The 26,017-nt window shown below is 43.5% G+C and overlaps 1 protein-coding gene across 1 annotated transcript in view; it reads left to right on the forward strand.

The window, feature by feature from the left end:
- Positions 1–19,563, forward strand: part of P4HA3 (prolyl 4-hydroxylase subunit alpha 3) — a 40,192-nt gene extending 20,629 nt beyond the window's left edge. The window contains exons 6-13 of the mRNA XM_065943889.1: positions 811–974; positions 1,216–1,392; positions 9,771–9,835; positions 12,063–12,222; positions 13,208–13,270; positions 16,354–16,422; positions 17,745–17,841; positions 18,840–19,563. Coding sequence (XP_065799961.1) covers positions 811–974; positions 1,216–1,392; positions 9,771–9,835; positions 12,063–12,222; positions 13,208–13,270; positions 16,354–16,422; positions 17,745–17,841; positions 18,840–18,910 — 866 coding nt within the window. The 3' untranslated portion in view covers positions 18,911–19,563. The remainder of the gene's footprint in view (positions 1–810; positions 975–1,215; positions 1,393–9,770; positions 9,836–12,062; positions 12,223–13,207; positions 13,271–16,353; positions 16,423–17,744; positions 17,842–18,839) is intronic.
- The last annotated feature ends 6,454 nt before the right edge of the window (positions 19,564–26,017 follow it).

Raw genomic sequence — 26,017 nt, forward strand, 5'->3', positions numbered from 1 at the left:
CTCTCGTTTGCCAGAATGATGGTAATGGTGGAAGTGGTTAGAAGCACATTGAGCTCCTCAGAGAAAGATGCTTTGGTGACCCTTACAGCAATGGAACACCTCCTTCTGAGATGCACTGAGATAATGCAGAGGCTAGCTGGCCATGGGTAGCTGCCAACTCATGACGGATCTGCAACCAAAGTGGGCACAAACCAGACACAAGATCCCTGTCGGGACCTTGGCTAAAACCAAAGTCTAGAACCCCTTTGTCCCATAGTGCTCTGTTGTGTCTAGGCCAGGTTGGGATTCTTAGGAATCTAGTAGAGTTGGGAATAATTTAGCTTCCAGTTCTCTAGGGAAGAACAGAGCAAGTCTCTCTGCCGTAGGCTTTGGCTCTCTGGACTTCTCTTTCATAGCACTTTCTTGTTGTGTTTTGCTGTAAGTAGTTAGTTAATGTGTCTTTTCTCTGATAGATTCTAAACTCTGAGAGTTTAGCCTCTAGCGCAGTGTCTGGTACATGTTCACTGGAGAGTTACTGAATGGACAGGTGAATGAATGATTGAAGCTTCTTCCCTATACATAAAACTGACCATCACACTGTCCTGCTTGGTCTAAGAGTATTCCTTCAGCTCTACCAGGCCCTAGTTAGTCCTTTTTAATACCTGGTACTCTAGGGGTGCAGGCCTTACACCCTCCTGTGCATGGACATAGGAAGTTGTCCAGGTGCTGGTGGTGTGTAACAGTGAAGCTGCAGGAAACCTTGGCAGCACTGCCTGGGACCACTGTTTGTTAATCTGTTAATTTGTATTTTTCCCTGCTGATTTCTTCCAGGCCCAGATAATAAGAGGGTAGCCAGAAATGTCTTGAAGTATGAAAAGCTCTTGGCAGAGAGCCCTAATCAGGCTGTAGCTGAGACTGTCATGCAGAGACCCAATGTGCCCCACCTGCAGACCAGGGACACCTATGAGGGGTTATGTCAGACCCTGGGTTCCCAGGTACCACTTCTCATGGGAATAAAAAGGGGGAACCAGCTTGGGGGATGGGAGAAAAGGTAAAATTGGGACAATTTGAAGGGAAAAACTGATGCATTAAAAAAAAAAAATGAAGTTCACTTGGACAGCATCAGTGACTGAATTCTGAATCTCCTGAATTTCAGGTTTTTTATGCTAGAGTTCCTGTAAATTGGTTTCCACTCCTAGACCCTTCTTCTAAGCTGATTCTAGTCCTTCCTTTCAGCCTACTCACTACCAGATCCCCAGCCTCTACTGCTCCTATGAGACCAGTTCCAGTCCCTACCTGCTGCTCCAGCCGGTGCGGAAGGAGGTCATCCACCTGGAGCCCTATGTTGTTCTCTACCATGACTTTGTCAGTGATGCTGAGGCTCAGAAGATCAGAGGGCTTGCAGAACCATGGGTGAGTGTCTCCAAGGCCTGCCGAGAACCCCCCTTTGTTTCTTTGCGTGACTGATGTTCAGAAGTGTGAGAACAGGCAGCCTGAACAACTAGATACTTCATCTGTTCAGGAGTTAAAAATACCAGCCATTCCATAAAACTAATCAGCGGTGAAAAAACTCACAGTCGTTGCTTCTGGCTGAGAAAGGGTACAAGGGGATTTTCTGGGGTGTTCACAGTGTGTTTTCAATATCTTGTTAGGGATGTGGAGTACATGGTAGTATGTTTGTGAAAACTCAGCAAATGGTACTCTTGAGATCTATTTTTATCACTGTATGTAAATTTAATCTAAAAAAAATTAAAGGAAGCCCCCCATCCCTAATATCAGTCATTCAGTATAAGTGATAGAAGGAAATAAAGGGTGAGAGAATTCTCTGGTGTTTCAGTGGTTAAGACTCAGCGCTTTCAATGCCTCCCTGGGGCCTGAGTTTGATTCCTAGTTGGGAAACTAAGATCCCACAAGCTATTTGGTGTGGCCAAAAAAAAGGGGGGGGGGCCAAATGACAGGGGAAAGGAGAGATTTCCTAGCACAGAAAAACAGTGTGAAGATTATTTAGTTAACTTAATATTTTGTTAAAGAGAAATCCGAGGCCTGGAGAGGGGAAGAGACACATATATGGCTTGGCCCAGAATTGGAGCCCAGAGGTATGCTGGTTGCTGCTCTGCTATTCGGCCTTCATGTATCAGTTAACTTAGGCTGTTACATTTGGTAATGTTGCAGGAAGTGGGGGGACCCCCTTCAGGGCCTGAAAATGGGCTCTTGTCTAACACTCAGTAATGAATTGTCCAAGGAGATACGCATGCTGACAAAGCAAGAAACTTTATTGGAAAGAGGTGCTTGAGCGGAGAGCAGGAAGGTAAGGGAGCCCAGGAGGACTGCTCTGCCATGTGGCTCGCAGTATTGTTTTTTTTAGTGATGGGATTAGTTTCCAGGTTGCCTCTGGCCAATCATTCAGACTCAGGGTTCTTCCTGGTGGTGCACACATTGCTCAGCCAAGATGGATTCCAGCAAGGAGGATTCTGGGAGGTGGTAGGACACGTAGCATCTCCATGTGAGATGAATTTTCCCAAATTCTTCCAGTTGGTGGTGTCTTGTTAGTTCCGTGTTCCTTATCAGAACCTCCTATTGTAAAATAACTCATACAAATGGAGCCTAGAGAATAGGCAGTTACAGTTAGGATTTCCTCTAACAGTAACAAGCAGCCCTCAAATCTCAGGGAGGACAACAGCAGTAGCGGTTGGCTTGGTTCTTATGTTACGTGTCTGTCTTGTGCTGGTTGCTGCTCTGCCCCATTCTGTCTTTACCCTCGGAACCAGCCCAACAGAGCAGTCTCTGTTTGGAACACTGCCATCTCATGGGAGAGAAAAAAGGCAAAGATGGCAAACTACTAGCTGGCTTTTAAAGCTTCTGCTTGGAAGCACCAGGCATTACTTACATCCACATTTCTCTGGTTAAAGCAAAGCATGTAGCCAACACTGCAGTCAGCTTGGTGGGTATATCTCATTCTTCCATGGAGAAGGTTCTGCAGCCACCGTGCCAAGCTTTATGTTGAGGGGGAGGGGAGTTAGTCCCCCAGAAAGTGTTGTTGTTATTCAGCCCCTCAGTTGTGTCCAATTCTTTGAGATCCCGTGGACTGCAGCATACCAGGCTTCCCTGTCCTTCACTAATTCCTGGAGTTTGCACAAATTCATGTCCATTGAGTTGGTGATGCCATCCAGCCATCTCATCCTCTCTCACCTCTTTCTCCTCCTGCCCTTAATCGTTCCCAGCATCAGCGTCTTTACCAGTGGGTTGGCTTTTCGCATCAGCTGGCCAAAGTATTGGAGCTTCAGCTTCAGCATCAGTCCTTCCAATAAATATTCAGGACTGATTTCCTTTAGGATTGACTGGTTTGATCTCCTTGCAGTCCCGGGGACTCTCCAGAGTCTTCTGCAACACCACAGTTCAAAAGCATCAATTCGTCGGCACTTACCCACTCCACTGTTCTGGCCTGGAGAATTCCATGGACTGTATAGTCCATGGGGTCGCAAAGAGCTGGACACGACTAAGTGACTTTCACTTTCACTTTCCAGCCTTCTTTATGATCCAACTCTCACATCCATACATGACTACTGGAAAAATCATAGCTTTGACTAGACGGACCTTTGTTGGCAAAGTAATGTCTCTGCTTTTTAATATGATGTCTAGGTTTGTCATAGCTTTACTTCCAAGGAGCAAGCATCTTTTAATTTCATGGCTGCAGTCACCATCAGCAGTGATTTTGGAGCCCAAAAATAAAGTCTGTCACTGTTTCCATTGTTTTCCCATCTATTCGCCATGTTCTTAGTTTTTTGAATGTTGAGTTTTAAGGCATTTTTTTTTCACTCTCCTCTTTCACCTTCATCAAGAGGCTTTTTAGTTCCTCTTTGCTTTCTGCCATTAGGATGGTATCATCTGCATATCTGAGGTTATTGTTATTTTTTCCAGCAGTCTTGATTCCAGCTTGTGATTCATGTGGGCCAACATTTCACATGATATACTCCATATATAAGTTAAATAAGAAAGGTAACAATATACAGCCTTGACGTACTCCTTTCCCTACTTGGAACCAGTCTGTTGTTCCATGTCCAGTTCTAACTGTTGCTTCTTGACCTGCATACAGGTTTCTCAGGATGCAGGTAAGGTGGTCTGGTACTCCTATCTCTTTAAGAATTTTCCACAGTTTGTCGTGATCCACACAGTCAGAGGCTTTAGCATAGTCAATGAACCAGAAGTAGACGTGTTTCTGGAATTCTCTTGCTTTTTCTATGATCCAACAGATGTTGGCAGTTTGATCTGTGGTTCCTCTGCCTTTTCTAAATCCAGACTTGTATATCTGGAAGTTCATGGTTCACATACTGTTGAAGCCTAGTTTGAAGGGTCTGCACAATTGTGTGGTAGTTTGAACATTTTTTGGCGTTGCCCTTCTTTAGGGTTGGAGTGAAAACTGACATTTCCCAGTCCTAAGGGCACTGCTGAGTTTTCCAAATTTGCTGGCATATTAAGTGCAGCACTCAATGAAACTATGAGCCATGATGTGCAGGGCCACTCAAGATGGGTGGGTCATAGAGGAGAGTTCTGATAAGATGTGGTCCGTTGGAGAAGGGAATGGCAAACCACTTTAGCATTCTTGCCTTGAGAACCCATGAACGTATGAAAAGGCAAAAAGATATGACACTGAAAGATGAACCCCCCAGGTCGGTAGGTGTCCAATATGCTACTGGAGAAGAGTGGAGAAATAGTTCCAGAAAGAATGAAGAGCCTGAGCCAAAGCAAAAAACAATACCCAGTTGTGGATGTGTGTGATGGTGAGAGTAAAGTCTGATGATATAAACAATACTGCATAGGAACCTGGAATGTTAAATCCATGAATCAAGGTAAACTGGAAATGGTCAAACAGGAGATGGCAAAAGTGAACATCAACATTTTAGGAATCAGGGAACTGAAATGGACAGGAATGGGTGAATTTAATTCAGATGACCATTATATCTATGACTGTGGTCAAGAATCCCTTAAAGGAAATAGAATAACCCTCATAGTCAACAAAAGAGTTCAAAATGCAGTACTTGGGTGTGGTCTCAAAAATGACAGAATGATCTTGGTTCATTTCCAAGGCAAACCATTCAGCATCACAGTAATCCAAGTCTATGCCCCAACCATTAATGCCAAAGAAGCTGAAGTTGAACAGTTCTATGAAGACCAACAAGATTTTCTAGAACTAACACCAAAAAAAGATGTCCATTTCCTCATAGGGTGCTGGAATGCAAAAGTAGGACGTCAAGAGATACCTGGAGTAACAGGCAAGTTTGGCCATGGGGTACAAAATGAAGCAGGGCAAAGGCTAACAATTTTGCCAAGAGAACACACTGGTCACAGCAAACACCCTCTTCCAACAATACAAGAAATGACAGTACACATAGACATCACCAAATGATCAATACTGAAAATCAAATTGATTATATTATTTGTAGCCAAAGATGGAGAAGCTCTATATAGTCAGCAAAAACAAGACCTGGAGCTATGACTCAGATCATGAGTTCCTTATTGTGAAATTCAGACTTGAATTGAAAAAAGTAGGGAAAACCACTAGGCCATTCAGGTATGACTTATGATTACACAGTGAAGTGACAAAAAGATTCAAGGGATCAGATCCAACAGACAGAGTGCCTGAAGCACTATGGACAGAGGTTCGTGACATTGTACAGGAGGTGGTGACCAGAACCATCCCCAAGAAATGCAAAAAGGCAAAATGGTTGTCTAAGGAGGCCTTACAAATAGCTGGCAAAAGAAGAGAGGAGAAAGGCAAAGGAGAAAGGGAAAGATATATCCATCTGAATGCAGTTTCAAAGAATAGCAAGGAGAGATAAGAAAGCCTTCTTAAGTGAACAATGCAAGGAAATAGAGGAAAACAATTGAATGGGAAAGACGAGATCTCTTCAAGAAAATTAGAGATACCAAGAGAACATTTCATGCAAAGATGGGCACAATAAAGGACAGAAACAGTGTGGACCTTACAGAAGTAGAAGATATTAAGAAGAGGTGGCACAAATACACAGAAGAACTATGCAAAAAGATCTTAATGACCTGGATAACCATGATGGTGTGATCACTCACCCAGAACCAATCATCCTGGAGTGCAAAGTCAAGTGGGCTTTAGGAAGCATCACTATGAACAAAGCTAGTGGAGGTGACAGAATTCCATTAAATTATTTAAAATCCAGGAATTTTGGCAAATATTTAGAAAGGTCATGCAGTTGACCTCACTACTATACGTATGTTGCCTCTTTACAAAGGGCACATAAGACAGTTTCAGAATTCCTGTGTCAAAGCAGACATCATGCCCTTCATGGTGTGCTGTTTGCCCTGGCAGCCAGGCCGTCATTCATCACTAGAACAGAGCGTGCTGTGTGCTAGATGCTGTACTGTGTTCTGGGCTGTTAACATGGAGGTTAAGTATTGCTCCCTCTGATTTCAGAGCTTCCTGAAGAAGGGGAAAGAGATATTTACAATGCACTGGGATACGTCCTGTAATAGCATAGGTATTTGTGCTGCAGCAGCATAAAAAAGAGAACCTTCCTCCAAGGGAAAGGCAGTCAGGTGAAGAGCAGATAGGGGCAGGGGAAGAGGAAAAACAGAGGCTTCCCCATGGATGTGAGATTCATCCGAGTGAAAGGTGACAAAGGATAGTCCAGGAAGACAGGCAGTCTATGCACAGGCCTGCTGTGTGGTGTGTTCAGAGAGTAGGAGAAGCTGGGGGCTGAAGTGGGCAGGGGTGGGTGTGGGAGGTGATGGGAAATTCAAGGTGAGACACAATTAGAAGCTGCAGAAGTACCACACTGGGGAGTTTGGATTTTATCCCAAAAGCCAGGGACAGTTTGAAATCGGAGAGCACCCTGATCAGATCTGCAGATTTTGAGGGAGACTTTGGCAGCAGACATGAATTGGACGAGAAGAATAGCAAAAATAATTCCATCTAAAAGCCCTTCAGACGAACCTGGAATCTTTGTACAGAAAATTTTTGAAGCCATTAAGCTCCCCATGAATTGGAATGATGTGTTTTCAATATCTTTGGCTTCTCAGTGAGCCAGCGGCAGCGTTTGGCCTGAAGCTCCCTTTTCCTCAGGACAACTCTGTTGCTGTGGTAACAGGACAGGCGGCCCACTTCGAGATGTTCATTTAATCCCCCGTGGCCAGGTCATCTGTCTGGCACGCACAGACCTTGCCACACTCCCTTCCCCCAGAACTGTCTTGCCAGAGTTGCTGGTCTCTGTCTCGCCCTTGACTTGCCCAGGAACAAGTCCTGGGTGTGTGTGGTAGTGGCTGCCCCATGGGAACCAAGCCACCTCAGTGGCTTGTGTTAAATTTCTCTGCTCCTGTTCACTGTCTGTTTCTCAAAAAAGAATTTGTCTGCTCTTTCATCATTCCTCCCCCATCTGCATTCTGCCCATTCTTGAAGACTCAGATGAAACCGGATGCCTCTTTTGGCTTCCTAGCCCTCACCACTTTGGCCCACTTTTACAGATTCTTTCAGTAAGAACATTTTTTCCAGAGCACTTTTTGGGGTCACCTACAATAACCTTCCTCCTCTGAACTCAAGAGTTTTTGTCTCCAGTTGTTTGGTACTTTCATTTATTCTGCCATTTACATGTTGTCTGGAATTGCTCAGTTTCATGAGTTAGTCCCTTGTCCCCCTCAACCAGACTATAAGCTAGCAGGGATCATATGTTGTCCTTGAAATGCATGGCCCTGTATTATGCCTGTTGCAGCCAGAGCAATCTGCAACCGGTCACTTGCAACTGAGTCAAGCCCTTGCTTAAACTCTTTAATGGGTCCCTTTTGCTCTCAAATGATTACAAAGCCCCTTGGCCTGGCTACTGCCACCCTTTCTGCAGCAGGCCCCCTTACACTGACATCCCAGAAGCACTAAACAACTTGTGTCTCCATGAACAGGCAGTGCTCTCACTGGCCTCCCCACACACTCCTTTCTCTGCCTGAAGCACTCTTCCCTTGACCTCTTTTCACCTGTGTGATTCCAGTTGTCTTTTGGGCATCCTGGGAAGCCTTCCTGCCCTTCATACGAATGGCTGGTTGTCCCTTCCGTAACCCTGTACTTTTCCAGTAGAGCCCCACTGAATGACTTATGGTTATCCTATATTGTGTTTACAGTGTCTAGCACAGTGCTTAGTCAGAGGACAACCAGGAAGTGTTTGTCCCCTCAAATGAATGACTTGTAGATGCACAGTAAATAATTGTTATTCAGAGTGTATAATGCAGTATACAGATAATTTACACAAATAATTGTGTAAATGCAGTGTGGTTCTGGGAAGGGAGGGGGCTGGCAAAGTGGAGTGGAGATTCTGTAGGATTTGTTTTTAAACCGTTGATATTGTCCCAGAAGAGGAGCAGGGACTCTCTCCTCACTATGAAGGCTCAGGAGAGAAGCTAGACAGAGGACCACATAGAGATAATATCAGTCACTTACCAATTCTCCGCAACCTAGTATTGTAGAGAGAGAGAGGCTGAGAAGGCCTCCAGGAGTGTGTTGTTCACATGCTGCATTTTATAGCTGAGAAAACGGGTCCAGGGAAGGGAAGAGCAGAGCCTCTTCCAAGGTTCTCTACCTGGTTTAGCAGCAGGAACAGTAATATTGTTGAAGCCTCTGGGAAAGGAAAGGGTGCCCTGCGTTGCTCCATGCTCCACTCTGACTGCACATGAAGTGCCGGGACTGTGTCTTTAGGCTCAAGACTCTGGTTCATTCACTCCTGGATGCGACTCTGGTTCATTCACTCCTGGATGCATTTCACCAATATTTAGCACCTACTCCCTCCCTGGCCTTTTCTGCACCCTCGGGATACAGCACTGAAAAAGGACCAAGTACTTGCCCTCATGGAGCTGACATTCTGGTGTCAGATGCAAAAGCAGACATCCTCATGTAGATATTATTTCTCTTTCTGTCCTTGGTACAGTATTTTTGCAATTAGAGGCTACTTTATTTTAAAATAATTTAAAATTTCTATCCGAACATTCAGAACAAAATAGAGACATTCAGTTAAATTAGTGACCTAAGACCTGTTTGGTTGTTTTCTCCCCATAACAAAGGCAGCTGCAAGCAAAACAGATTTTGATTCTCTATAAGGAAGGGATTTTATCTGAATTGTTCAGAAGGAGCAGGCTGCCTCTGAGGGTAGAGAGTGTCCTGTCATTGTCATTTAATTTGACAAACACTAGTCAAAGCTTAGCTGACCCTTAGTCAGGCCCTGACCCAGACACTGGGATATAAAGATGAATAAGAAATAACTCTTAGGGACTTCTCCGGTGGTCCAGTGGTTAAGAATCCTCCTTGCAATGCAGGGGACATGGGTTCCATCTGGCTGGGGAACTGAGATGATCCCACATGCCATGAAGCAATAAACCCATGTGCCACAACTAGAGAATCTGTGTGCTGCAAAGAAAGATCCCACATGCCGCAACCAAGACCCGACACAGACAAATAAATAAATATTAAAAAAAAAAAAACAGCCCTTGTTCTTACAGAACTTAGAGTCTTGCAGATGAAAAAGGGATTAAAAATCACTTTTATTTTAGTTCCAACAGACTTTTTTGAACATTTAGTGTTTACCAGATATGAATCTCAAGTTCATTGTCAACTTTGAGTTTTTATGTCACTTCAATTATTTTTTATTTTCAAGATCAATAGCTATCATTAAATTAGTAGCGAGTGCAAAATATCCCTTAATTAAGGAGAAACTGGTAATTGTTAGGCTTATGCTAAGAAAGGGGCGTGGTAACCACTGGACTTTCTCTTACATCCTTCACACCAGTTACAGAGATCCGTGGTGGCGTCAGGAGAAAAGCAGTTACCAGTGGAGTACCGCATCAGCAAGAGGTAAGAGGGGTCCTTCCTCGGCAGGGACTCTGGTCACACCTGCTGGCCGCCCTGGCACAGGTGACTGGAGGTCAGCAGCAGTCATTCAGGTGCCATCGGAGATGCCACCCGAGAACCTGTAGTTCAGGTTTGTATCTGTGCATTCTTGCTGAGAGGGAGCAATATCCACTCCCCTCACCCAAGGGCCTTTCACAAGCTATTACATGGTCTGAGGACTTAACTAGGAGACCATTAGGGAAAGAGTTGGAAAAGCTCCTAAAGCCCTAGACCAAAAATTAAGTATGTAGTTGTTCTCTTAAACAGGATTGCTTTTCCAGAAAGTCTCCATTCAAAATTTAACTTACAGAATTCTAGTTCCACCTCCTGATTCATATTCAAAGCATGACTTGCCACCACTCAGGCAAGAGGGAGGGCCAGAATCTCTGGATCTGGTGGCTTCTCTAGAGGGGAAGATCCAGCTGCATTCCTTCCCTCCATCCCTAATCAGCCCCACTGCAGCCCTTGGTTTGTGCCATAAGGACACTATGGATGATACAGTAAGAGGAGGGTCCCGACCAGAGCCATGGGAGACGGCGAGGACATCCTTGGGGAGAGGCCAGACCTCAGGCTGGGTGGATGGTTTTTGTAGTCTGGGAAGTGAAGTGAGTGATGAAAGCTTGGATTCAGAATCCTTTGGCTTAACTTACTTGGTCTGGTTTACATTAGGAAGTTATTTTCTAAGTTTTGGATCTTTTACATTAGGAAGTTATTTTCTAAGTTTTGAAAGATCCATATAACTTCAGCTTCATTGCTTTGCTAATCTTTCTGACATTGTAGTGTCAAGGGGAAAATTCAACTTTCTGTTCTGCTTTTAGGGGAAGGAGGTGGTATTCTCCTTACTTTTCAGGTAAAGAAACTGAGACCCTCATTGCCTCCCCTCATTCACCACCCCTAACCCCAGCCACCACATTGCACTCATTTGAATTTTGGTTCTGTCCTCACAGGGCTTCCCCAGTGGCTCAGATGGTAAAAGAATCTGCCTGCAATGTGGGAGACCAGGGTTCAATTCCTGGGTGGGAAAGATCCCCTGGAGGAGGAAATGGCTACCCACTCCAGTATTCTTGCCTGGGAAATCCCATGAACAGGGGAGCCTGGTGGGCTACAGTCCATGGGTCACAGAGTCAGACACGACTAAGTGACTAACCCTTTGACTTTCTGTCCTCACAGATTCACTAGAACTTGTTCCTCAAAGGTCACCAGTGAACTCCTAATCACTAAATTATTTTCCTACACAGAAACCTCCACTGACTCTTTATTATCCACTAAGACCAGATTCCTGAACCCAGGGTCCTCAGCTTACACAACATGCCCTGAGCCTGCTCTTCTTGCCAAATTTCCCGTTACGTCTCTCACAGACCAGATGCTTTCATGTTGATATATGTCACCCCACCACATCTGCACTTACCTATTTCTTCAGCCTGAAATACCCCTATGTTTTTTCTATCTATTGAAATTTTGTGCACCCTTCAAAATATGGCCTACATGTCCATCTTACCTCCATGCCAGCCAAAATTAACATCTTCTTCTGTGCTCCTCAGGACTTTAAAGGCTGGTTCTCATTTTTCTACTTCGATTTATACTCGTTGTGTTTGTGTATATTTGTGTATCTCTTCTAATGAGCTCTTTGAACATAGAAGCCTTGTCTTGAGTACCTTTGTAAACCTTAGCGCCCACAGCATAGCACTATGCATGCACTCTATACAAAGGAATAAACAAATTAATCCATTATTTATAGACTCAGATGTGCCAGGGTACTTCCCTTAAGAGCCCTCATCATCTCCCTAGGAGACTCACTGGTTTGCTTCCTTACTTCCCAGGGACCTACATTCTGATCCCAAATCCTCCACTTTATCAGAACCTCAATAAGACATTCAGGAATAAAGACTGAACTTTGCTCTTTGGCCTTTGACCTATCGTGGTTTGCCTTGGAGGAGAGTAGAACAGAGATTTTTTCTGCGTTTTACAGCAATCACCAGCATATAGCCTACAAAGCATTTTCATAAGCATTGTCTGTCATGATCTTCATAAGTCTCTGTAATAGATATTATCACCCCCGTTTGATAGATGAATGCATTTCCTGTCCTCCTGCCTGCCTGCCTTCTGGCAGTTGACATCATTCATTCATTCATTCACAGTTAGTCATTTCTGGCATCAGATCACTAATGCTTCAACTTGTGGTGTGTTTTAGTGCCTGGCTGAAGGACACTGTTGACCCAGTGCTGGTGACCCTTGACCATCGCATTGCTGCCCTCACAGGCCTTGATGTCCAGCCTCCCTATGCAGAGTATCTCCAGGTGGTGAACTATGGAATTGGAGGGCACTATGAGCCTCACTTTGACCATGCCACGGTAACTATGGGGTCAGTGACCATCTCCTGAGGGTAGGGAAAGAGCGTATTAGTTATTTCTCTGAGGCAGAGCTCTGATAGGGCCCCCAGGGAACACTGAGTGAAATCTTAGAACAAACGTTCGTGTTCTAGGTAGATCTGAAAGTCTTAGTTTCAAGCTGATAGCTGCTGATTCATCTTTTACCAAAACTCATTGGAAAAACACTCTTACAATGACTGGATTTTATGACATGTAAATTATATCAGTTAAACTCTTCTGTAACAAAAGAATATGTCTCTTTGGCAAATAATTAGGAATTCCAATCTTATGACTTGGCATGTTTACAGAATAATTATCTGTAACATTTTATATATTAATATATTTCACTAAAAACCTGAAGATACAATGAACCACCAGTCCTTTCACTGAAAAGTGAAAGTGAAAGTCACTCAGTTGTGTCTGACTCTTTGCGACCCCATGGACAGTCCATGGAATTCACCAGGTCAGAAGACTGGAGTGGGTAGCCTTTCCCTTCTCCAGGGGATCTTCCCAGTGCAGGGATTGAACCTAGGTCTCCCACATTGCAGGTGATTCTTTACCAGCTGAGCCACAAGGGAAACCCCAAGAATACTGGAGTGGGTAGCCTATCCCTTCTCCAGTGGCTCTTCCTGACCTAGGAATCGAACCGGGGTCTCCTGCATTGCAGGTGGATTCTTTACCAGTTGAACTATCAGGGAAGCCTTTAACTACTAATAAGCAATTTAGTTTGATTAGTATATAATTCACTTATATGTGTACCTAATAAATTTGTAAAAGGAAAAAAAAGTATATTGAGTAACTGCCAGCAAAGACAGGCACATATATGGCCAGGTATAGCTCAAGCTCTCTCCCATCTGTGACTCCCCCATTTTTCTCCTCCCTGTATTGTGGTGGAATACTGGTACCTTCTGGTTGTCACTCTGGTGCCTTCCGCATAAAATAATGATGTGTTCTATTTTTGTCTCAGTCACCAAGCAGCCCACTGTACAGGATGAACTCTGGGAACCGGGTCGCAACATTTATGATCTATGTGAGTCTTGCTTTGGAGGGACCGGGGTTACTTACTTAATGATTATTTCTCTCTCTTTTACTTTATGGTTTTCAAAGCAATATAAGATACTGATTTTATGTGATATTCACAGCAGAAAAATCTCCAGGATGTTTGTAAATTTCATATAGCACTCTCATTAGGCACCATAGGAAGAGTAAAAAAATACATGTAGACCTAACTGTGACCTTGTCGTTGGCTGTGATTAGGATGGGAAGTGGCCTTACGTGAAGGCCAGGAGATCCTGGGACCTGAACAACACGGGAAGGGGATGTTGTTCTCTTTCTTTGAGGTCCCATAGACTACTTGCTGTAGAAAAGCATGGACCTATAGATGAGGTCGTGGAGCTGTGAGGGTAAGAGGAGAGAAATGAAGCTGCTGAGATTATGAGAAGGAAGAACAGAGATGCCTACAGAGAAATTCAGTCAGTGTGGCTCTCTCATATGTAATGAAAAATTTCTTCCTTTTCTCCTTATAAAGTCTTCAGTTAACTCTACATTCAGTTCAGTTCAGCTCAGTCGCTCAGTTGTGTCCGACTCTTTGCGACCCCATGTATTGCAGCACGCCAGGCCTCCCTGTTCATCACCATTACAACCCCTTAAAACAGTAAATTGGCCTCTTCTCCTAGTTTCTGACCTGACCCTATAGAATTTGGACTTGGTCTTTATTATTTCACTGATCCTTTTCCTGTCAGATCATGTGGTTTTGCCTCCTTCTCTTTGGACAAGTCATAATATCAGTCATCTGTCATTTAAAGCATAAGATGTGTATTATACTGTTAAATATAAATGCTCTACATTACACTCTAAGATGAAGGCCTGGTTTCAGGCTCATTAGAGTAGCAGACACCGCCACTCTAGCATTCCCTCTTTCCTTAGTCCTGTATCTGGTCTCCACAGTGCAGCCAAGAAAGGATCGAGGCCAGCACTCTATAGTCTTATTGCTGGCAATCCCAACATGGCTTTTTGCACATGGCTTGGTTTTAACTTTCTGCAAAACTGGAAAGCTGCCACTGCCAGTGGTGTCTGGCCTCTTGTGGTCATTCTGAACATTCTGATCAGCTGGAGGGATGGCTGACGTTAGCTCTCCGGGCAGGGCACATGGCTTGGATCAGCAGCTAGTGCATCTCTGGTTGATGACTCAAGCTGGCATGTGTGAAGTCATAGGCAGTTGATGTCTTTGGACATCAACCAAAGAATAGGATGTCCAGGGGCCACAATCTCTCTGTTCTTTATCCCCTCAGTGTCTTCTGCAGCTGACTCCCTGATTACAGAGGCCTGGTTACTATGGTAAAGGTAGCACAGATGCAGGAGACCAGCAGTTTTAAATGGCAAGTGCAAAAGTGTGTCTGTGTTTGGATTTTAAGCCTCTGATACACAGTGGAATGGCATGCGTTTGGGTTTGGAGTCAGTTGGCCTGATTCAGGTTCTGCCACTTAACATGTGGCCTCAGCACAAATCACAATTCTCTGAGCTTGTTTTCTTGCTCTGCACCTCCCCTCAGGGCTGTCAGGAGGACCTGATGAAGTCAGGTGAGGGGATATCTCTCTGTGAAGTTTCATACAGTATGTTTTTATCATTCTATCCTAGAAAGCAAGTATAGGACCCCATGAAGGGGACTGTGGGACCTATGAAGTGCTAACTTATTCCCAGTTCTTTCATCTTTAGATTAGGGTTAAGACCATCATAAACATTTCTGAAGACAAGAGATAAGGTTTGTGGAGAATATAAGAATAATATTATAGGGGGAAAATAATCTTTAAGAAGTAGAGGATTGAGTTGAAATCAGGTTAGTGATTTCTGCTAAGGGGATGGAAGATCAGTCCCAGTACAAAGCAGTGGAAGATTTACAGAGGGAAGATTTCCCTGCCCTCCACCAAGCTCACAATCCATGCCCTTCTCTGGAGCCTCACAGCACACTGATCCAATTCTCTTTTCAATCTGTTGTTTAAGTCCTTCCACTCGCCTGTGCTATGATACCACAGGTAGTGTGCAAGAGTGCCATATAATGGTTAGCAGCAGGGCCTTCGTAGTCAGATAGCATTGGCTCAGCTCCAGTCCTGGCTTGGAGTTATGTGACCTTTTGTAAACCACTCAGTCTCTCTGAGACTTGGCTTCCTTATCCCTAGACTGTGAATAACAACAATGCTAACTAAGGATGATATATTTGTTGTGAGGAATAAGGACTTAGTATGATGCCTAACATCACTCACTGCTCACTCATCACTCACTGCTCACTTATCACTCACTGCTCACTCATCAATCACTGCTCAATAAATGTCAACTATTAAACTATAACAGTGCTTTTTTTTCTGAATGGTAAGATGATGAATAATATAAATTATTTTAAAGTATTTTCCAGTATTTTTCAAAATGTTCAGGTTGTGTATTTCTTTGAAAATCAGTAAAAACTCTTCAAATTAAGTAAACATATCTATAATTCTAGAATATACCAGTGGTGAAGCTCTTTAGCTGAGGTTACCTGGAGAGGGTCTAAGTGATCTGGGAAACACACCAAAAGGGCAATCAGTAGTTCCTATGAGGCCCAGCTTTCAAAAACAGTAAGTGTTCTGTAAGCCATTGGTCATGATGCATTACTAGGCTGTGAAATCAGTTTAGTGGATCTGGTCAGCATTTAAGAAACCTAAACTAGAAGACAATAAAATAAAATGGAAAATAACAGACAGTATCTCATGTAGTAAGAATGTTCTATGAAACTTAGGGACATGTACGTGTGTCTTGGGCTGTGATATAAACTAAATTTCTTCCTGAGGGTCTCAAAGTTTGGAGCTACCCAGGGTAACCCTTAATAAGAATGTTAGCTGGAAGGGTAAAGAAAGGGGGGATTTCAAATGTCCTCGTGTGGCCATGTGGGCAAATACTGATGCCACTGGGTGGGCTGTCTTCGTTCCTAAACTGGGTGATTGTGTTTCCAAAGTATTTCTCCTAGAGTTGAAATAGGGGCACACAGGAGGGAAATTTATGCAGAAATGACATCAGATGTCACATGGAGCAGAGTAAGGTAGTCGGGCTATTTCAACTCTGGCTTTCCCTCTGGCCTTGTAGTTGAGCTCGGTGGAAGCCGGCGGAGCCACAGCCTTCATCTACGGCAACTTCAGCGTTCCTGTGGTCAAGGTGAGTGTGGGTCTGGTGCCAACAGATGATTTTTAGGATTGTTGGAACACCTCAACTTCTGTGCTGTCTGTGCTTGTACGCCTGTCTTAGGAGGGGGGCAAAAAAGAGGTCTTTCTTGATTCCCAGAATCAAAGATAGTTCCTCAGTTTTCTTGACTACTGCACTTACTTATACCTCTATTTTTTTAAATCTTATTTACACCTGCATTACAAGTAGATGATTACATGTCTGCCTTTCTATTGCAATACAACTCCTCAAAGGTGAGAAATCTTTTATTCCCCTTCAGAATCTCAGCAGCAACTGGTCCCTTCAGTCATTCTTTCAGTAAATACTGGGGGCTAGAGGCACTCAGAGTACAGAGGAAAGGTCATAGTCCTTGCCTCCAGGAGCTCACGGAGAGGTTAACAGGCAGTAATGGTATACTGCAAGAAGAGCTTTAAGTCAAGCAAGGCATTAGAGGAGGGCCAGTGTGGTGAGAGGTTTACTTAATGAATGAGTATCTCCCCCAAATTTCAGAGCAGTCAGTCAGTCAGTCAGGGATGGCAGCCCTTAATTACTTCAGGAATGAAATGAAGACAGATAATTGAGATCATGCCTCCTAGGACTTAGCACAGTGCCCAGCACATCCTAAGCATTCAATAAATAAATGACGGGTATTTAGCAAAATTCAGTGGTTTGGCTAGGGATAAAGTAAGTGTGTAGGAAAGAAATCTGAGTATAAGAGGTAGAAAGAACATAGATTTGGAGTCAGAACACCTGGGGTTGAGTCCTGACGTTGACCTTCTTAGTTACGTAAAGCCCCTAAGCCTCAGCTTCCTTGCTGCTAAGGTGGAAATGACAATGATGCCTGCTTCCTGGGGGTGTTATTAGGAAGTGCCTAAGAAAGGCTAAGCATCAGAATTAAGTTCTTCGTTGTGTGAAGAATATTTTGCTCCCCCTTGTGCTTTTTGTTGAGTGCCTGTCCTCAGTGATCCCGTGACACCTGTGCTCCCCTTCCCCCTGGCACCTGTCAGTCTCCTCCTGGTTTGTTTTCATGTCTCTCTCCCATGAGACTATGAGCTCCCTGAGAGCAGGATTGATCATGATTTGTCTCTGCATCCACAGGGTCTGGAGTAGGGCAGGGTCTTCAATAAGCAGTGCATCAGTGAATGAGCAATGGTAGCTTGTCTACCATTTTGTGCCATTTTATGTATTCCTTGCCCCCATCTGCATGGACAGTTTTCTTGGTTAATGACATGCACGCATTTGTCCTCAGTCAAGTGCTTCCCTAGGACTGAGATTCTGGGCTGACCTTCCCTGGGGCGGGCTCTGCTTGCTTTCAGAATGCAGCACTGTTTTGGTGGAACCTGCACAGGAGTGGTGAAGGGGATGGTGACACACTCCATGCTGGCTGCCCTGTCCTGGTAGGAGATAAATGGGGTAAGGCCTGGCTTTCTGGGCATGGGAAAGGGCTGAGGAGTTCAGGGGAAAGTGAAATAGGGGTTGGATAGAAAATAACATAGCTTTTCATTCCAAAAGCTTCATAACAGGGACTTCCCTGGTGGCCCAGTGGTTAAAACTCCGAGCATTCATTGCAGGGGGCCTGGATTTGATCCCTGGTCTGGGAACTAAGATCCCACATGCTGCGTGGCCAAAAGAAATAAAGAAGAAAATTTCTTGAACTGAATAAAAATGAAAATACAAAAAATCAACTGTAAAAAAATTAAATGGAAAATAACAAAATTAGGGGGGAAAAAGCTTCATAACAATGCCACGTTATATTGAGGTGATCAGATTCTGGGCTAGCGGCCACCAGTACATTAGGAGCCCATAAAGAGGAGGCTTCTGTCCTATAGTCAGTGTAGTAAAAGTTGACTGGCCTGACCAGATAGGCCCTGATTCCTCAGGACAGCTAAAGAAGAATTGGTGCAAAATCCCACTCCTCTGTTTCAAGGAGAAAACCATCAGGTGCTTTCCCATGAAGAGAGGTCAAACAAGGAAGAGATAAGTAAGGGACATGCTCACGTCATACATGTGTCCACTAGAACTTAGCTCTTAAGACAGAAAAAGGAGTAGAAGAGGGACTCTTGTGCTGAGGTGGACCTGACCAGGGGGATCCAGGCCTTTTCTCTTACTACCCTGAAATGGTACCCTGTGGGAGGAGGGGCTTTCAGGAGCTACATGAAGGGTAAGTGACCACAGTACCCATGGTTTGAAAATTAAGTCTCTAGCAGACAGGACCTGTGGGGACTTTTTCCAGGGGCCACTGCCCCTCTTGCTCTTTACTGCTACTGGATGCAACATCTTGTAGTCCGTGACAGGTCTGGGACCAAGGTGAGGCGAGCGAGTCACCGAGGGTATGGAATTTAAGGACCCTGTGAGTATCACCTCTGTCTGCTCTGCTGAGCCTGCTCTTCTACCTCCCCGTTCTTCCCCAGTGGCCAACAAGTGGATACACGAGTATGGACAGGAATTCCGCAGACCCTGCAGCTCGAGACCTGAAGACTAAAGTGTTGGCAGAGAGAAGCTGGAGGAGTCCTTTGGCTTTCCAAAGAAGCCAGAAGTCAAAAACTAGGGTAAGAGAGGAGAAAGGGGAGCAAGCTTCTGGAGGAGGCCCTTGTCAGCACTGTCTGTTCCTTGCAAATGGGAGATAAGCAAGTGGTCTCTAGCAGGGGTCGCCTGAAAACTTACATTGTTTCTCCTCAAGCCATGACTCACAGCAGAAAGAACAAGACAAAGGAGGGGGCATGAAGGCTGGAGAGAGAAGTTTCTGAAGCTCAGACTGTGTTGGAAACAGGGCATATCAACAGTCTGCAGGGTTTGGTCAGTGGGGCTTTCGCCACTTGAGCCTTGACAACAGGGGCCCAGAAGTGGCAGTGGGGGCCCCTGCAGGCAGTGCCTCACTCCCACCTGCCCTTCTGCCCACTGACTCCTGCTGAAGGCTGAGCAGGGGGTGTCTCTGTATCAGGAGTGTACCTCATGTGATGACTTCTTTAAAAGCAGACAGTAACTTTTTTAAAAAATATGATTTTTAAATACAGCCATTAAAATGTTTTAATAGTCATAAAAAGTGTTTACAGATCATTTTTCACAACCATGAAACATTCTTACATTGTAACGTTATGTGAAAACAGCAGAGTAAAATGTTTTATTTATGTATAATCTCATCTTGGCTCATCTCCCACCACTTCCCGCTCAGTGGATTCCAGACACATTCTTTCTGTTTCTTAAAACCGACATCGGCCCCACTCTTCAGGTCTTTGCACTCACTGCTCCCACCAGGGCTGAGCCCTCCTCACCATTCCACTCTTAACTCAGTATCGCTTCAGAGAGAACTTCTCTGACACCCATCCTTCTAGCCATTTTGTTCACATAGGCCAACTTTATTTTCTTCCTAACACTTTTCTCAAAGTTACTTTATTCATTTAATTGTGGTCAGTTGCCTGCCCTGCATGGTGAGTGCTTTAAGACCCCTCTCTACTTTGTAAACGCCTATATTGTAGTCCCCATCTCACTGAATTTTTCAGTATTTGTTTATTTGCCTGGCTGCTTGCACTCCTTATACCTCTTGGTATCCCCCAGAAAAAGGTCTGTTTCAAATAAGTAGGCATTCAGCAAATATTTTTGGATAAATGAGTAAGAAGGCCTCCTTTGAGCTATGCTTTGGAGGACAGGTAGGATTTTTATAGGCAGAGTCTAATGAGGAGCAGCACTTCCCCGCAGGACTAGTGTGAGCTAAGGCTGCAGTGATGAGTGAGTGATACTTGAGCACTTGGGCAAAGTGAACATTCCAGGCAACTTGGCTCAGTTTCCCCAACAGGAGATGGGTTGTGTGTTGTGCTCACAGAGACGCCTCACAGGTAAAAGGCTAGATGCTTAGATGCTGTGTTGCTTCTGCCCCCTCCCTGTACCATGCATGTCAGGATTTCTGCCTCCCAGAGCTCCGTGGGCCCCAAGGAAAAGGTTCCGGCGTGCTGATATCCGGGGTCCAGCAGGGCCTCTGTGAGCACCTGTCACCAGTATTTCTACTGAGTGCATCAGGACTCTGGAAGCCCTCTTACTAAATTACTGTCACACAGGTGAGGAAAAACACTTTTCCCCTCCCCTTCTGAGTTCTTAGGAGTTCTGAGTTCTTATGGAGGTTCTGAAACCTCTTTAGTAAAAGACATATTAACAAGAGGAAAATAAAGTTTATTAACATGTATATATCATATATACATGGGAGATACCCAAGGGAAAATGAGTAATTTCCCGAGGTGGCTTAGAACTCAGGATGAAATACTGTCTTAAGAGAGAAAGGAAGGAGGGGAGGTAAGCTTCTTAGATTTTTAGGAACAATGAATAGCCCTTAGAAAGGGGCCCACAGACGGGAGACATGATAGTGACTGTCTGGGTGTGGTGTCCACTTGTGGTCTCTTCTCCGGTGAAGTTTTCCTTGGTTGGTAAACCTCTTGAGGGAATTTCAGACAATTGAGTTCCTTTTGGAGCATCTGTCTTCAAGCAGGTGAGGGGAGTTTAAAGAAAGGGGTGCAGCTGTGGGGTCCCAACAATGCTTAGTATGTAGGTAGCTATTTCTAAATAGGAGTGATTGTGGCTTGGTGCTTGGTTTGTTTATAATTTTGCTTTTCTTTCTTGCGCTCTTCTTCGGATGTTTTTCTAACAGCTTTCTCTCCAAACTTGGCTCCTGGTGTTGCACTTGTATCCTCACAAGACTTGCTCCCGGGAAGATTCTTTATGTTAATGACTGTTATCATTGTCAGTAGTAACATACTGACCACGTACTCTTGGCCAAGCACTGTGCTAAGAACTGAGGTAGGTGTACTTGCCTCCTTCAAGCCTCACAATGAACAGGTACTATTATCTCCATTTTATAGATGAGGGAAACAGGCAGAAAATACGTAACTTACCTGAGGTTACATAGCTATAAAGTGGCAGAGGCAGGATTCAAAATACAAGTGTCTCCCCAAAGATCTCTTTTTTAAAATTTAAGATTCACACAACACTGTAAAGCAACTATATGCCAATAAAAAATTTTTATAGCAATGAAAAAAATTTTTAATTGAAGTATCATTTCAGGTATACAGTGAAGTGATTCAGTCATACAGTCATCTTCTTCAGATTCTCTTCCCTTACAGATTATTACAAGATACGAGCATAGCTCCCCGTGATGTACAGTAGGTCCTTGTTGGTTACCTATTTTATACATAGTAGTGTGTATATGTTAGCCCCAGACTCCTAATTTACCCCCCGCCCTTTGCCCCTCTGGTAACCATAAACTTGTTTTCTATGTCTGTGAATCTGTTTCTGGTTTGTAAATAAGTTCTTTTGTACCATTTTTTTTAGGTTCCACATAAAAGCAATATCATGAGTTATTTGTCTTTCTCTGTCTAGCTTACTTCACTTAGTATGAGAATCTTTAGGTCCATCTATGGACTAAAAAGAAAGAGAAAATATGAATTACCAATTCATATTTACCAGTACTTACACTGAATCAGTGTAAAACTCCCAACAGAACTCCCAGGTGGTGCCAGTGGGAAAGAACCTGCCTGCCAATGCAGGAAACATTAAGAGACATGGGTTTGATCCCCAGGTCGGGAAGATTCCCCTGGAGGAGAGCATAGCAACCCACTCCAGTATTCTTGCCTGGAGAATCCCATGGACAGAGGAGCATGGTGAGCTACAGTCCCTAGGGTCAGACAGGACTGAAGTGACTTAGCACACACGCAGCAACAAACAAGTCCAGCACCAGATGCCTTCACAGGCAAATTCTACCAAACATTTTAAAGAGTTAACACTTATCCTTCTGAAGCAATTCCAAAAACTGCAGAGGAAGGAACACTTCCAAACTCATTCTGTGAGGCCACCATCACTATGATACCAAAACCAGACAAAGATATCACAAAAAAAGGCGAAAGCTACAAGCCAGTGTCACTGATGTAGATGCAGAAGTCCTCAATGAAATGCTAGCAGACTGACTCCAGTAAAAAGGATCATACAACATGATCCAGTGGGATTTATCTCAGGGATGCAAGGATTCTTCAACATCCACACATCAGTGTGATACACCACATTAACAAATTGAATAATAGTTATATGATCATCTCAATAGATGCACAAAAAGCTTTTGATAAAATTCAACATCCTTTTATGATAAAAACTCTCCAGAAAGTGGGCAAAGAAGGAACCTACCTCAACATAGTAAAGGCCATATATGACAAACCCACACCTAACATCATACTCAGTGGTGAAAAACTGAAACATTATCAGGAAAAAAAAAAAAAAAACTCCTTTTATTGCTCAGTTAACTACCCAGTTAACTGTTTCCTCCATCCACCTGTAAGGCCAGCCACTTGGCTAGTCTCAGGTTCCAAGGTTTCACCTGGCTACAGGCTGGGGTTTCTAGCAAACTGCTGGGAGAGGAAGCCAGCTCTAGGAATATGGGAGCCTCTTGAGTTTACATAACTTTCTGAGCCTTGGACCCAGACTGAGAATGTGTTGACTCTGGCCACTGATGGGACAGCCAGCTGGGGCAGGAGAAGAGTTGGCTTGAAGATTACAAACAAAACACTGTCCCTGCGGGAAAGGGTATGACTGCTATTTGCTTTCTCAACTCCTGTTGTATTTGTAGAGTCTTTTCTTGCTTTCCCCTTGTTAAAAGTCATGACCCTCTATCCCCCAGCTCCAGTTCTGATGACACAGGCCCTTGAATCCAACTTAAGGGTCCTTGGTACCTCACTGTCCAAATTAGTTTGTTTTGTTCATTCCACTTCTTAAAATAGCGAGTCTTTCTCCTCCTCTCATCCCTGCAACACTTACCTAGTTCAGAATACCTTTGCCTTTTACCTAGACTACCACTGCCTCTTTACTGCTATCTAGTCCAGTGCCTGCAGTCCATTTCCACAGGTACCAGAGTGACTTTCCTTAGTGTCTGGCAACTCCCCGTCTTGCCACTATAGGCCTTTATATCCTGCCTCCTTCAACGTCTCCTGTCACGGCTTTTACTCCAGCCACACTGATCATACTAATCTACCGACTGTGTCAGACCGACCTTCGTGGGCTTGTGCACGCTGCCTGCTCTCCCTGCAGTGTATTTCCCTTCTCCACCTCCATCTTGTGATGATGCTTCAAAGCTCAACTCAAATGCTACCTACTTTGTGAAACTATCCCTAGCCTGTTTCCAAAGAGGTTTAGTTGTCCCCTTCCCTTTGTACAGTGTGGTCACTGTTTCTATAATGGTCTCTCTAGACGATGAGCTCATTTAAAAGGCCTCATTATTTATCTCTGTCTCCAGAGTCAACTGGAAGCTTGGCACAGAGAAACTGCTCAGGTTTGCTTAATCAGCAAATAAATGCTTGTAATAGCAGCTTTAGAAGAGGATAAGAAGAAGTCGTGCCCAACTCTCCTCAGCCCTTTGAGTCTTCTCAGTCTCAAGATTCTGCCCCCCAACATTAGATCTGTGTCTACCCCATTTGTCCACGCTCTTCTTTCAGGAAGTTCTCCTTGGACATTCTTTAGTGTATGTGTCTGACAGACTGGCCTCTGGTTTGACCCAAATATGTTCCTTCTGGCTTTGTGGAAATCCTTCATTCAAAGGGTCCAAGGATCTCCTTTATTCTCTTCCTGAGTTTGGGGTGCTGATCTGCAGGCTTCACAGGGATGCTACATCCAGCACATAGTAGGTGCTCCTTAAGAGTACATTATGTGGAAACCAACACAATACTATAAAGCAATTACCCTTCAATTAAAAAAAAGAAAGAATACATTATGTGAACATATGAATGGTCTCTTCTCTACTAGGATATAGTGGAATGCTCAAAGATGTTGTCACCTCCTAGCCATGTCTGTGGGCAAGTCATTTCACATCTCTGAAATTCCGTTTCTCTGCCTTTAAACTGGGGGAAAACTGGATAGCTACATGTAGAAGACTGAAATTAGAACATTCTCTAACATCTTAAAGTGGATTAAAGACCCAATAAAATAAAGTCAGAATGGATTAAAGACCTAAATATAAGACCAGATACTGGGCTTCCCTGGTGGCTCAGTGGTAAAGAATCCGCCTGCCAACACAGGAGACTCAGGTTCGATCCCTGGTCCGAGAAGATCCCACATACTGTGGAGCAACTAAGCCCATGAACCGCAACTACCGAGCCTGTGCTCCCCAACAGGAGAAGCTACTGTAACGAGAAGCCCACGCACTGCAACTCGAGAGTAGCCCCTGCTCTCCACAACTGAAGAAAAACCTGTGCAGCAATGAAGATTCAGCACAAAAATAATAAATAAATAAAATTATTTAAAAAAAAAGACTAGATACTATAAAAATCTCTGTAGGAAAACATAGAACACTCTGACATATAATCACAGCAATATTTTTTTGGATCTGTTGCCTAAAGTGATGGAAATAAAAGCAAAAATAAACAAATAGGACCTAATTAAACTTAAAAGCTTTTGCACAGCAAAGTACAGCATAAACAAAATCAAAGGACAACCTACAGAATGGGAGAAAATATTTGTAAATGATGTGAACAACAAGGAATTTCCGAAATATACAAACAACTCATATAGCTCAATATCAAAATAACCCAATTCAAAAATGGGCAGAAAACCTAAATAGTTCTCCAAGAAGACATGCAGATGGGCCAACAGGCACATGAAAAGATGTTCAGTGTAACTAGTCAAGAAATACAGATCAAAACTACAGTAAAATATCACTTCACACCAGTCAGAATGGCCATCATCAAAAAGTCTACAAATAAATCCATGGCTGATTCATTCAATGTATGGCAAAAACCACAACAATATTGTAAAGTAATTAGCCTCCAATGAATAAAAATAAATGGAAAAAAAAAAGTCCACAAATAATAAATGCTAGAAAGGGTGTTGAAATTCTGGAAAAGGGAACCCTCCTACACTGTTAGTAGGAATGTAAATTGATGCAGCCACTAATGGAAGACAGCCTGGAAGTTCCTTAAAAAACTAAAACTAGAGTTGCCATAGGATGCAGCGATTCCACTCTTGAGCATGAATCTGGAGAAGACGAAAACTCTTAATTTGAAAGATACAGGCACCCCAATATTCACCGCAGCACTATTTACTGTAGCCGAGACATGGAAGCAACCTAAATGTCCATCAACAGACGAATGTATAAAGACTTGGTGTGTGTGTGTGTATACAACAATGGAATACTACTTAGCCATAAAAAGAATGAAATAATGCTATCTCCAGCAACATGGATGGACCTAGAGATTATATTGAGACAGAAAAAGACAAATATCATATGCTATCACTTCTATACGGAATCTAAAAAATGATACAAATGAATTTATTTAAAAAAGAGACTCACAGACTTCAAAAACAAATTTATGGTTTCCAAAAGGGAAAGGTCGGGGGAGGGGTAAATTAGGAGTTTGGGATTAATGTATACACAAAATATACACATATAAAGTAGTTAAACAACAATGACCTACTGCATACCACAGGGAACCATATTCAATATCTCATAACAACCTGTAATGTAAAAGAATCTGAAAAAGAACACATATATATAACTAAACCACTTTGCTCTACATCTGAAAGTAACACTGTAAATCAACTTAAATTTAAAAATATATATACTTAA

The sequence above is a fragment of the Muntiacus reevesi genome, chromosome 9, assembly GCF_963930625.1.
Source record: "Muntiacus reevesi chromosome 9, mMunRee1.1, whole genome shotgun sequence".
Lineage (NCBI taxonomy): Eukaryota > Metazoa > Chordata > Mammalia > Artiodactyla > Cervidae > Muntiacus > Muntiacus reevesi.